Here is a 13199-nt window from a genome sequence, read left to right on the forward strand (position 1 = left end):
TTCCTATTTCTGAAATCGCTTCGGATGATTTCTCTGCTAAGGGCCTCTTAGAGCAAGCCGGCCATCTAAATGCTCGCAATGAATAACCTCTTTTCTATGAACATTCGGGGTCTTGGTGCAGACCCAAAGTTTATGGCACTCAAGAACCTTTTTTGGTCTACAAAGTCCAGGTTGCTTCTGATACAGGAAACAATGCATGATGTTTCACAAACCATTTCTTACTTCAGAAGGATGTTCCCTTCTTGGCACATGGTGGCTACCAGCGCTGTAGGATTGTCTGGTGGTTTAGCAGTTTTATGGGACCCTAAATGGATCAAGGTGGTTGCCTTTCAATGTTTTGCCGGCATCCTCATTTTGGCCCACTTTCGTGGCTGTTCTGATCCGGTTCATATATTAAACTTATATGCCCCTTATAGATATCGCTTTCCTTTTTGGGAGAAATTTCTGTCATCTGAACTCCTTGACATTGAATCCTTAATTATTGGGGGTGATTTTAATTGCACATTGTGTAACGATGAGATTTGGGGCAATGGCAGGAAATCGACCCAATTGGGCGCATGATCCGCAATGCTATCATCCAGAATAATTTCATTGACATACAGCCAAGTTGCCGAGGACCCACTTGGGACAATGGTCGGTCAAACGACTCCTTCATGGCCAAAAGGCTTGACAGATTTATACTTCATGGAAAGCTGATAGAAAAATATGGTCCCCCGGTGATGAAAATATTTCCTTCGTATATATCAGATCACCGCCCCATTTTTATTCAATGGAATAAATTCGGGTGCAAATTTGGTTATCCTTTCAAATTCAACCGAACGTGGCTCTCTGATGATCAATTCAACTAGTTTATAAAAGAAACGTGGCAACAACACACAGGTTCGGATCAGTATCAATCACAGGATTTTATTCATCGTTTGGAAAATCTCCGCGGCAAAGTCAAAAAGTGGCAAAGAGAGAAAACAGTTCTCAATAGAAGATTGTTGAAAGACATAGAAATACAACTGCAATCCTTATCAATACAATTTAAAAATGCTTCCATATCTTCTCATATCCGGAAACATATATGGGACCTTGAAAAAAAGAAGCAAAAGATTCTGGCAGAAGAAGAATCCACATGGAGACTCAAGAGTCATGCCACATGGCTTCGGGAAGGAGATAAGAATACCAAGTTTTTTCACAGATATGCTAACAGGCGGAGGCAAGTGAATACGATTTGGGAAATAAAGGATGAAGCTGGCAAATCTTTTTTCACCCAGGAGGATATATCTAATGAAGCTGTAAAATTCTTCAAGAAGGCCTACAACAGGGATATCGGTAGCCGCATTGAAGATATTCTATGGGGCATTGATCTGTACCCTTCTATGTTTGATGAAAATCAAAACGCTGCCCTTTTCTCTGAAGTCACTGAGGACGAATTACTGGAGACGATGAAATCCTTCCAGAAAGATAAATGTCCGGGGCTGGACGGCTGGTCTATCAACTTCTTTATCCACTTTTTTGACTTGTTTAAGGATGTGTTGGGACTCAGAAATGTCATATTTTCATCCACCTTTTTCTTCACTATTCCTTACATTTCATCATCCCATTAACCTTTTATCATATCATTTTCATAAATACATTTGGGTTTCACCTTCTTATTTTCCATTTTATTCATTTTTGTATTACAAGTGAATTTATGATTAAATATTAGAAAATATACATATTTATATATATATATCTTAAGAATATGTGAGTTTTGTGATGTGTAGGAAATATGTGAAGAATTAATATCTCATCCACCATATTAAGGAGATAATTATGCAAGCCTATTCCTAAGGAGAAAACCATGGGGAATTTGGTTGGCATATCTTATCCTATTCCTAAGGAGAAAATCATGGAGGATTTGGTTGGCATATCTTATCCAATTCCTAAGCAGAAGATCATGGAGGATTTGGTTGGCATACCTTATCCAAGATATGTGAGAGATTTATGGAGGATTCAAAGGGATCATATTTTGTAATAATGGGAAAGTAGTTAAAAATGCTTGAGAGATTTGTGGGATCATATTTTGTAATAATGGGAAAGTAGTTAAAAATGGTTGCGAGATTTATGGAACTAAAGAGAGATTAGTGGATGATCATTATGAGTTTGTTACTCATCCCATTGTATAAATAGGAGTACAATCTCCTCCATTTGTAATCTGGAAGTTTTTGTAATCTTAGAATTGGTTTGTAATGGAGATTTTGAAATAAAGGATCATACTTCACTTTTGCTTCTACATCTGAGTCTCCATTGAAGTGGTGTGCTTGTGGAGTTATGGAGGGCCCCCATGGCCTCACTTGCATGCTTATTTGTTTATAATTTACTTTATGTTTTTGTTTGATTTCAGCTTTCAAGTTTTATTAAATGTTCTAATATTGGAAGGATCTTATTTGAAAGTGTTTTTGTAAAAGAACCATAAGATCTCATACAATGATTAGATCTAGGTTTACTTCATTTCCGCTTTTAAGTTCTAATTATATGATCTAATTTTGGAAGACATCTTGTAGAATATGTTCTTGTAAGGGAATCATAGATCTCAAACAATTGTTAGATCTAGGCTTGATTAGTTATTGAAAGAGATCTTAATTAATATGTTCCTGTAAGGGGACTTTAAGATATTGGACAAATTAGGAATCTTTCTAGATCTATATATTTTAGATAAGCACTTCTAAGTTTACCTTCCTGGGTTGACATTAAATTAAAATTCTAATTTTCATCCGCATTTTAGACCACACAAGATGACATTTTAAAAATGGTTGAGGATTCTAGATTAAATGGTAATATTTGTCATCAAATCACATCCACATACATTGCTCTGATTCCTAAGAAGATACATTCCTCATCCTTTTCTGATTATCGACCAATTTCGTTGTGTAATGTTCTGTACAAAACAATCTCAAAAATCATTGCAATCAGAATAAGGAATGTATTATCTTTGTATCTGTCCCCTGAACAACACGGTTTTCTCAGGGACAGAAACATCTTGGACGTGGTGGCCCTCACTCAAGAATCACTTCACTCTATTCATACCAGAAAATTGGATGCTGCTATATTAAAAATTGATCTAAAAAGGGCGTATGACAACGTGGACTGGGGTTTTATCAGATGTCTTCTAGCGAAGGTTGGACTTGATTACAGGTGTTCCAGATGGATCATGGCTTGCGTGGAGGAGGTAAATTATGCTGTTTTGATCAACAGAATACCTTCTCCTTTTTTTAAAGCAGCTAGGGGGCTTAGGCAAGGATGTTCCTTGTCTCCACTTCTATTCATCCTGGTAATGGATTCTCTCAGCCTCCATATCAAGAGGGCGATCCAGCTAAATCTCTGCCGACCTCTTCCTATTTGCAGAGGGATATTCTTATCCCATAATTTGTTCGTCGATGATATTCTCATAACTGCAATATTGTGCAGAGCAACCTGGACGTGCTTACATGAGATTTTGGTCAGATTCCAATTCGCCACAGGCATGTTTATAAATGAAGGGAAATCCTCATTTCATGTTGAAGACATAAACGGGGTTCTGATTCCTTTTCTTACTCAGCTTTTTAACATCAGAGCTATTCCACTTCGGAATGGGCTCAAATATTTGGGATTCAATATGAAGGCAGTCGGATATAGAGTGGCAGATTGGTCTTGGATGTTAGACCGTTTTTATAAGAAAATAGCATCATGGGAATATATATTTTTATCTAAGGGAGGGCGCATGATCTTGACTCAAACAGTCCTTGTTCAAACAATGGTCTATTGGGCGCACCTGTATTATATCCCATCTGCTGTCATTAACAATTTGAACAAGACGATTGCAAGTTTTATTTGGGGATGCAACAAAGACCAGTATAAGTTCCACTTAACCAAACTTTCTATGCTGGCGCGGCCAAAACATATGGGAGGATGGGGCATATTAGATCTATCACATTTCAGGAAGGCTCTGCTTTGCAAATCTATGTGGAAAGCATTAATGGGTGACTCGTTGTGGAGCTCGGCCATTCGCGCCAAATACATGGACAACAAGGACATGTCCTATTGGATCAAGGAAAATCATATTGGGTCCTCACTTGGATCTGCTATCTGGAGGGGCTTCAGGAAAATGGAACCATTTTTCAGGCAAAATTTAATTTGGAAATTTCAGACTGGAGCTAAGATCATAATTGGAAGGGACGAATTTGCTGGAGGGGCTGGAAAAATAACTATATCTCCTCGTTTACTGAGATTGCTTCATAACAAGGGTATCTTTTTCTGGGCAAGCGCCATCCGAAAATGGGAAGGGGCCATCCCCATTTGGAAAACAACAAATGAACTACAGCTCAGAGAGGAGATGGAGGTTCAATGGAATTCCATTGTGACACTGTTGAACGACCACGGAATTTATCGCTCGGCGGAAAAAGATTATCTCATATGGAAGGGTCTGGGGGGCTCCTCGACAATACTGGTAAAACATATATATTTGCAGCTTCTAATCTCTGCGGACGACAATGCTGGAGATCCTTTTCCCTATCCTTTCTGGAAATCGGGATGCCCTACAAAGATCATTATTTTCGCATGGCTGGTGTATCGTAATAGGAATCTCACTTGGGAAAATTTACAAAAACGGAATTGGCACGGGCCTGCCATATGCCCTCTCTGTAGGAATGACTCTGAAAACAATATGCATCTTTTTTTCACTTGTTCACAGGTACAACTTATCTGGCAGAACCTTGCTAGCCACTATGGTTTCACGCTATGCTCCTTCCCATCCATTACAGAAGCATTCAAAAGCTGGTGCTCCATGAAAAAAGAATGGCGGGCTATCCCATTATTGGCCATCTGGGCCATTTGGAAGTGGAGAAATGGCAGGATCTTCAGCTCAAAAAAGGAATCTAATATTTCTGTAGCAGCATCCATTATATCACTATACAACGCCCTTGACTTGTCTAGACTGTACAGGAACAGGAAAGAAAGAGGACAGAAGGCTACAGCGAAAAGGGAAGGTATTGGAACAGATCCACAGCATCGATGACCACAGTTTCTCCATGCGCATACTTCGATGGAGCTGCCCAACATGGGATATGTTCATGTGGTGTATACATTAAAATAGCAGGGGACCAGGCCATTGAAATTTATTGGAATGCTGGACCGGGGTCTAATAACAGAGCTGAGGCAGTGGCATTAGCAGGGCTCCTATCTTTCTGCAACTTTCTTGACATTCCATTTTTGCAAATCTATGGGGACTCGAGGATAATAATTGATCATGTTTTGTCAAAACACAACATAAAAAATATACATCTTGCTGGATGGCTGGATAGGATTGCAGCTATATGGAAAAACAAGAACGCCTATAAGATCTCACACATTGACAGGAACAAAAACAAAAAAGCAGATGCATTATCCAAAATGGGCTTAACTTCTCCCCAAGGCGTTTGGAGGATGCAGATCAAAATGGACAACAACTGCTTCCAAATACAGGACTTTTGTCTTCCGGGTATATAATCTTTTAACTATGGTAAAGTTTCTAGTATGTTTTCCTACTCATGCTCATACTATGGCTACCCCATAAGCAAAGGTATGCATATACAATCTTGCTGCCTTGGTAATCTTTTTGCTTCCCTATATCTGTAGATCATAATATCTAAATCTACTCTAAACTTTATGTTGTATATATAGGACTACTTTCAAATGTTTTTTGCAAATTCTAGATGTGGCATGATCCACACGTCAGCTTAACTCAGGGAATTATTATCCGAGTATGTATGTCTATACTTGAAAATAATAAAAATATACAACTTTTTTTTCGTGCTGAAAAAATACCAAGTTCAAGGGATTGATTCTCTTAGGGTGATTGATGGATCAACCTTCAATAGATATTCTGCTAGTAATCATCAAGCCACTGTAATGATTTTGGGAACATAAGGAAATTAAATTACGCTCCCATGTATCAGTTTTGTGAGTTTCTTCCAATTTGTACCTATTTTTAACAAATCAATCTGTGTTTCATTGTTTCAATAATGATTTCTTTTTATAATTCCAATCGATTTCTTCTTCTTATTTTTATGTTGTGTGCATAGATATATGGGTTTGAAAATTGTAAAGGAAAATTTTTCAAAATCTTAATAAATCCTGAGCAACTAAATAGCTTGAGCCCATTTATAAGTATGACGATTTCACCAATGCCACTTTTATATTTTCTTCAACGACAATTCTGTTCCATCTTCTTTTAATTCCATTCGATCTCTTTTGATTACTTTCATGTTGTGCTCACAAATACATGGGTTAGCAAATTTTAAGTTGAGAGGCTGTCAAATTCTCTAAATCCTCACCGGTTGAACGATTGAGCCTAGTTATAAATACAATAACTTTAACAACACCACTTATGTGATTGAACAATCTAGAAAAAAGCATCTGATGTAACCGTGCATGATTTCTATGTTCCAATGTTCTTATCCAGCTGTAGGGAGTAAACACAGGTACTACTTTTATGCCTGACACAAATTCATATAGTGGTAAATACTTAATAGAGATTAGGGTAATGGAGCAATTACATCATGACAAACTTGAAGCTATGAGTTTTAACCATATAAGATTGAATGATGATATACTGAGAAGATATAGCCATGATTTACAAAGCTCATCAGATGTTCTATGTATTGCAACTCAATGGGATCCAACTTTTTGACAAACTACAAGAAATGGTGGTAACTGGGAATTGGCTATCTAATTAATATTGTTAATTGGATTCAACATTGGAAATGAGTTTTTTTTTTTTTAATTTTTCCTATTTTATGTCATTTTCAACGAGAAAATGAAGAATGAAAAGTGAATAAATGAAAAATTGTTTGGTTATTCATTTTCCCACTCTTCTTATCGACATTCCTTTGCACCTCTCGGTGCAATTGCTAGTTTTATATAATGTAATGAAAATATATGCTTTTCTAGTAATATTAGTAGGGAATTTGTTTTATGAGTAATTGTGTGGTTTGATAATTTTTGTGTGGAACTGTCTAACAACGCTTTCCCTAAGAGCAGCAGGACAAGTTTTAAAGCAACAATGGGAAAACGTGTCCATATTGGAGAATGAAGAGAAAATATAGAAGTGGTCATCAGATAAATAAAAGAGTATCATGTACAATTATTAAAAAATGGCACCGGATACTATGACTTTCATAAAGAAGAAATATAGAATAGACTTCAATGCTAATCTAAATAGACTGAAGTTGGTAGGACAAAATCATGATGATGATTGATAAGGACCAATTAGTAGATGATTTCTAGTGTAGTGAAGTATGGATAGGACTTGACACTCTCTACAGACTATTGGTTCAGTCCCTTGACATCGCTAATCATAATTCTTTAAAGGGTTCTAGCTCAATGTTGTAGTGTAATATCAATTCCTTGGGTTTATTAATCTAAGGGTTCATATTCCTAGGGTATAATATCACTCATAGGGTTCAAAATACTAATCCTACTGTTTAAGATAAATCCATTGGGTTTATAATCATGGTCAATCATGGTTCAATGTGACACTGTGACAAAGATTGTCTCAATATGAAAATCAACCATGGTCTAACGTCACATTGTGACAAATATTGTCTCAATATGAAAATCAACCATGGTAAACCATGGTCAACCATGTTTATTTCAGGGTTTATAATATTTATCTTAGGGTTTATATACCTAGGGATTATAATATTAATCCCTTGAGTTTTTAATCAAAGGGTTTATAATATTAATCCTTTGGGTTTATTAATTTAAGGGTCCATATTCCTAGGGTGTAATATTATTCATACGGTTTATAATATTAATCCTTGTGTTTATAATCATGCTCAACCATGGTCTATTACCACATTGTGACAAAGATTGTCTGAATATGAAAATGAACCATATTATATGAAAATGAACCTTATCTAAGAGTTCATATTCTTAGGGTACAATATTATCCATAGGGTTTATAATATTAATCCTAGGACTTAATATAAATCCCTTGGGTTTATAATTATGGTAAACCATGGTCAACCATGGTCCAACGTCACATTGTGACAAAGATTGTCTCAATATGAAAATCAACCATGGTCAATCAGTGTCAACCACCGTCAACCATGGTTAATCATGGTCAACCATCGTCAACCATGGTCAATCATGGTCCAATGTCACATTGTGGCAAACACTGTCTCAATACGAAAATCAACCATGATCAAATGTCGCATTGTGACAAATATTGCCTCAATATGAAAAACAACCATGATAAAACATGGTCAACCATGTTTATTTTAGGGTTTATAGTATCTATCTTAGACTTTACATATTTAAGGTTTATAATATTAATCCCTTGGGTTTAATATTACTCCCTTGGGTTTTTAGTATTAATCCTTTGGGTTTATTATCCTCTTCAATTTATAGAATTAATCCATTGGGTTTATTAATCTAAGGGTTCATTTTCCTAGGGTGTAATACTATTCATAGGGTTTATAATATAAATCCTTGGGTTTAATATAGATCCCTTAGATTTATAATCATGGTCAACCATGGTTCAACATCGCATTGTGACAAATATTTTCTCATTATGAAAATCAAGCATGGTCCAATGGCACAATGTGACAAATATTATCTTGATATGAAAATCAATCATTCTCAACCATAATCAACAATGGTCCAACATTGCTTTCTTACAAAGATTGTCTCATTATGAAAATGAACAGTGGTCAACCACGATCAACCATGTTTATTTTAGCGTTTATAATATTTATATTAGGATTTATATTGGGTTTAATATTATTCCCTTGGGGTATTAAAATTAATTCCCTGGGTTTATTATTTCCTTGGATTTAATAATCCAAGGGTTCATATTCCTAGGGTATAATAGTATTTGTAGGGTTTATAATATTAATCCTAGGGTTTAATATAGATCCCTTGTGTTTAAAATCATGGTTAACCATGGTCAACGATGGTACAATGTCGCATTGTGACAAAGATTGTCTCAGTATAAAAATCAATAATGGTAAACCATGGCCAACTATGTTTACTTTAGGGTTACAATATTTATCTTAGGGTTTATATTTCTTATCCCTTGGTTTTTTAGTATTAATCCCTTGGCTTTATTATTCTCTCAGATTTATTAATCTAAGGGTTCATATTCCTAGAGTAAAATATTATTCATAAGGTTTATAATATTAATCTTTGGGTTTAATATAAATCCGTTGGGTTTATAATCATGGTCAAACATGGTCCAACGTCACATTGTGACAAAGATTTTCTCAATAGGAAAATCAATCAATGATGCATTGTGACAAGGATTATCTCAATATGAAAATCAACCATGGTCAACCATGTTCCAACGTTGTATTATGTCAACGATTGCCTCAATATGTACATCAACCATAGTCAACCATGATCAATCATGGTCAATAACCATTGACACATTGTGAAAAAGATTGTCTCAATATGAAAATCAACCATGGTCAACCATTGTCTAACCTCGCATTGTGCCAAAGGTTGTCTCAATATGAAAATCAATCATGGTCAACCATAATCCAATGTCATATTGTGACAAAAATTGTGTCAATATGAAAATCAATTGTGGTCAAACATGGTCAACGATGTTTATTTTAGGGTTTATAATATTTATCTTAGGGTTTATATACCTCGGGTTTATAATATTTATCCCTTGGGTTTAATATTATTCCCTTGAGTTTATAATCCCTTGGGTTTATAATATTTATCTTAGGGTTTATAATATTTATCCCTTAGATTTGATATTGTTCCCTTGAGTTTTTAATATTAATCTCTTAAGTTTATTATTTCATTGAGTTTATAATATCAATCACTTAAATTTATTAATCTAAAAGTTCATATTCCTAAAATATAATGTTATTCATATGTTTTATAATATTAATCATTGAGTTTAATATAAATTCGTTAAATTTATAATCATAGTTAATCATAATCTAACTTCACTACTTATCTAACGTCACTACTTCTAAATGAATAGTGCTTAATTATCTTCTAAATATTTACTTGGGATGTTATGAACAACTTTTGAAACCAAATAAAATAGTTCCCTAAACTTCAGTCACTCGATTATTTTATGTTATTCGAGATGTTTTGCGTGATCAGTGATATCATCCAAGAAAATAAATCGTCTCTTGCGAAAATAAAAAGCCGTAATTTGAAGCTGGGTAGCATGTGAGTGGTCCTCTGTTAATCAAATCAAAAGAAAAAGTAAAGTCTTTTCTGTGAAGGAAAATACGAAGTTGGGTAGCATGTGAGTGTCGGTGGCAAGTGGTGCTCTATTAATCCAATCAAAAAAAAGTAGTGTCTTTTCTGTGAAGGAAAATCAAAGCAGTGTGTTTTCTTCGAAGGGAAATCAAAGGAAAATGAATCATCTTTTTTAAAGTGACTTTCGGGTGAAAGAGACAACACGCGTAATGTGGGGCCGCGTCGATGGTTAAAGCATTCACTAGTAAGGATGAAAGAGACAACACTCCACAGAGCTTTTTTGCTGGCATGCATTCCGACAACCTCATGCTGTTGCAGGATTTGAACAATTAGTTAATGATTTTTTGGATGCCTGCAAGGGGTTACCATTATCTCTCAAAGTCATCGGGTCGCTTCTTTATCGTAAAAATCTTGAGCATTGGAAAGCGCAGTTGCGCAAAATTTCCAAAATACTTCCAGAGGAGATACAAAAAACACTGAGAATTAGCTACGACAGCCTCGACGAAGAGGAGAAACAGATATTCATAGACATTGCCTGTTTCCTCATAGGAGAAAGGAAGGACAGAGCCATCAGGATATGGGACGGATCCGGGTGGGAAGGATCGCTGGGCCTTCAGAATCTACAAAACAAGTGCCTTGTGGAGTTAAAGGTGGAGGACCTTTCGAGTTGGGAATTTCCTACAGAGGATACGGCAGAATGTATAAGAATGCACGACCACTTGAGAGACCTGGCCAGATCTTTGGCAGACAAAGAACATTTGCGTCGTATTTGGCGCGTAACTGGAAACCGTTCGAACCCGTCACCTGTAAGTATTTGAAGTTTTATACCGACTTTCAAAATAGAGCTGTGATCTGTCAAATTTTGAATTCCTTAACTTTGCAAGGATGTCAATATTGATTCTAACGGTTTCCTGATAACTTTTTAGGTGCAAGGAATAAAAAATTCTGCGGAACGCGATCGTCTAGTTACTGAGTTGCAGCGGCCTGAACGTAGGGGTTCTTATTTGGAAAGCGTATTCAATGTTGAGCAGCCACCGCAACCAGTAATGCTTCGCTGCTATAACTATCCGTACTCCGCTTCAGAATTTTCGACGGAGAATTTAAGAATTTTGCATGTAGTGGGGCGCCATTTGGAAATACTGTGGGAACATGAATCTGAGGTAGGTAGTCATGTAATTTATTGACAAAAGTTCGTTTTGATTTTCCACTATTGCAAAAATTGCGTTGTTGTTGTTTTAATATACCGCAATGCAAAAAGTTGACATAGGGAACATTGCAGGCACCTCTGGAGCTGAGAGAGTTGTATATCACTGCTTCTAGATTGTCCAAGATTCCAGATTCCATAGGGCAGTTGAAGCACCTCGAGATGATTGTCCTCAAACGTGACGGTATTTCATCACATCTGCAATTTAAAACTTTGCCAGATGAGTTCTGTCAGCTACTGGCCTTGAAACACTTGCAACTCCGTCACTGTGAAAATTTGAGGTCGCTGCCAGATTCTTTTGGGAAATTGACCCGCCTCCAACATTTTGAGTTATACTTCTGCAGCCGTATGGAAATGCTCCCAGATTCCTTTGGGGATTTAACCAATCTCCAGCATTTAGAGATCACTGGCTGCTCTGAATGGCGGAAGCTCCCAGATTCCTTTGGGAATTTAAACAAGCTCCAGCATATTGATTTGACATATTGCACAAAATTGGAGATGCTCCCTACTTCCTTTGGGAATTTAACCAAGCTCCAGCATATCGGCTTGTCTCAGTGCCGAAACTTGCTGATGCTCCCAAATTCGTTCGGAAATTTAATAGAACTTAAATTTCTAGATTTGTCTGGATGTTATCGGTTGACCATCTCCAGCGAAACCCTGGGAAAGATCACCACACTTGAAAACTTCTATCTTTCAGGTTGTACTGAGAATATTAGAAAATTGCCTCCCCAACTTACATATCAGCGGTTCTTGCAAAGATTGAGTTTGAACTTTAAGTTCAAAGAATTGCCAAGTGATATCCGAAACCTATGTAATTTGAAATTTCTGACATTAGGAAGCTCTTGTTTGGAAATGCTGCCACCCTCGTTCGGTCATCTAAGGAGCTTGGAGGAATTGACATTCAAGGGTTGCCCCTTGAAATGTTTCCCTGATTCCGTTAGAATGTTGACTCAGTTGAAAAGGTTGGAAATCTATGGGATCATGAATGTTGAAAAGTTAGAGTTCAAAGAATGCCCATCAAGGGAAGTAACATTCCAAAATGTTGTAGAGGAGGTTGAGACAGTAACCGATTCGAGAGGCCGAGGAGTGTCGAGCAAAATGGACGCCTCTGAGGCATCCTATTTTATTAACGCTGTTTTCCCCAACCTTCAACATCTCCAAATACAATCTTGTGACCGTCTGGTGGAGGTTGGAGGATTGCCAACGACACTTCAAAGTTTAAGTATTTGGAGTTGTAAAATGCTGGAGGAGCTGCCAAATATGCAAACATTGGTCTCTTTAGAGAGGTTGAGGACAGCGGGATGTAGTAAGCTGAAGCGCATACACGGGTTGGCGCAGCTGACAAAGCTTCAATACCTGGACGTTTCCCACTGCTCCGAGTTAGAAGAGCTGCCTGGTTTTGAGCAATCCCCGTCTCTGAAAACTGTTCGTGCTTTCGATGTCCCAAATTGCAAAGTGAATGTCCCAAATTGTGAAGTGTATATGTGAAATTATATGTGTCCAAGGGAATATGAGAAATTTCGATGTCCCAAATTGCAAAGTGAATGTCCCAAATTGTGAAGTGTATATGTGAAATTATATGTATCCCAGGGAATATGAGAAATTATATACTTGTAAATATATTTTTAAATGTATAAATAGATTTAATATATTTTAAAATTTTAAATTAAATAATTTAAATGTATAATTTTAAAATTTTGAAATTATAATTTATTAAGATTTAAAATATATAAAAAATTTAATATTTTGAAAAACTTGAAACACTCATTTTTATAAATTAAATAAA

General features: G+C 36.3%; 2 protein-coding genes across 2 annotated transcripts; both read left to right on the top strand.

The window, feature by feature from the left end:
* The first annotated feature begins 249 nt into the window (after positions 1 to 249).
* LOC149212321 (uncharacterized) lies at positions 250 to 5020 on the top strand. The gene is made up of 4 exons (XM_089388631.1): positions 250 to 384; positions 537 to 716; positions 849 to 1474; positions 2995 to 5020. The coding sequence occupies exons 1-4, from the start codon at positions 250 to 252 to the stop codon at positions 5018 to 5020; spliced, it is 2967 nt and encodes a 988-aa protein (XP_089244757.1).
* Positions 5017 to 12933, top strand: LOC149212322 (uncharacterized). The gene is made up of 4 exons (XM_089388632.1): positions 5017 to 5253; positions 10467 to 11015; positions 11136 to 11369; positions 11489 to 12933. Exons 1-4 carry the CDS (start codon positions 5017 to 5019, stop codon positions 12899 to 12901), a joined length of 2433 nt encoding a protein of 810 aa, XP_089244758.1. The 3' UTR covers positions 12902 to 12933.
* The last annotated feature ends 266 nt before the right edge of the window (positions 12934 to 13199 follow it).

This window comes from Pinus tabuliformis, chromosome 1_1 (genome assembly GCF_031772625.1).
Source record: "Pinus tabuliformis cultivar Carrire ecotype Pingquan chromosome 1_1, CPIR1, whole genome shotgun sequence".
Lineage (NCBI taxonomy): Eukaryota > Viridiplantae > Streptophyta > Pinopsida > Pinales > Pinaceae > Pinus > Pinus tabuliformis.

Excerpts from the sequence above, each read along its gene's own strand:
- LOC149212321 (XM_089388631.1), top strand. The coding sequence starts at position 250 with ATGGTGGCTACCAGCGCTGTAGGATTGTCTGGTGGTTTAGCAGTTTTA. Across the intron at positions 385-536 it reads TTCGTGGCTGTTCTGATCCG|GAAATCGACCCAATTGGGCG; the intron begins GTTCATATATTA and ends GGGCAATGGCAG. Across the intron at positions 1,475-2,994 it reads TGTCCGGGGCTGGACGGCTG|GGACAGAAACATCTTGGACG; the intron begins GTCTATCAACTT and ends CGGTTTTCTCAG.
- LOC149212322 (XM_089388632.1), top strand. The coding sequence starts at position 5,017 with ATGACCACAGTTTCTCCATGCGCATACTTCGATGGAGCTGCCCAACAT. Across the intron at positions 11,016-11,135 it reads ACCGTTCGAACCCGTCACCT|GTGCAAGGAATAAAAAATTC; the intron begins GTAAGTATTTGA and ends ATAACTTTTTAG. Across the intron at positions 11,370-11,488 it reads TGTGGGAACATGAATCTGAG|GCACCTCTGGAGCTGAGAGA; the intron begins GTAGGTAGTCAT and ends GGAACATTGCAG.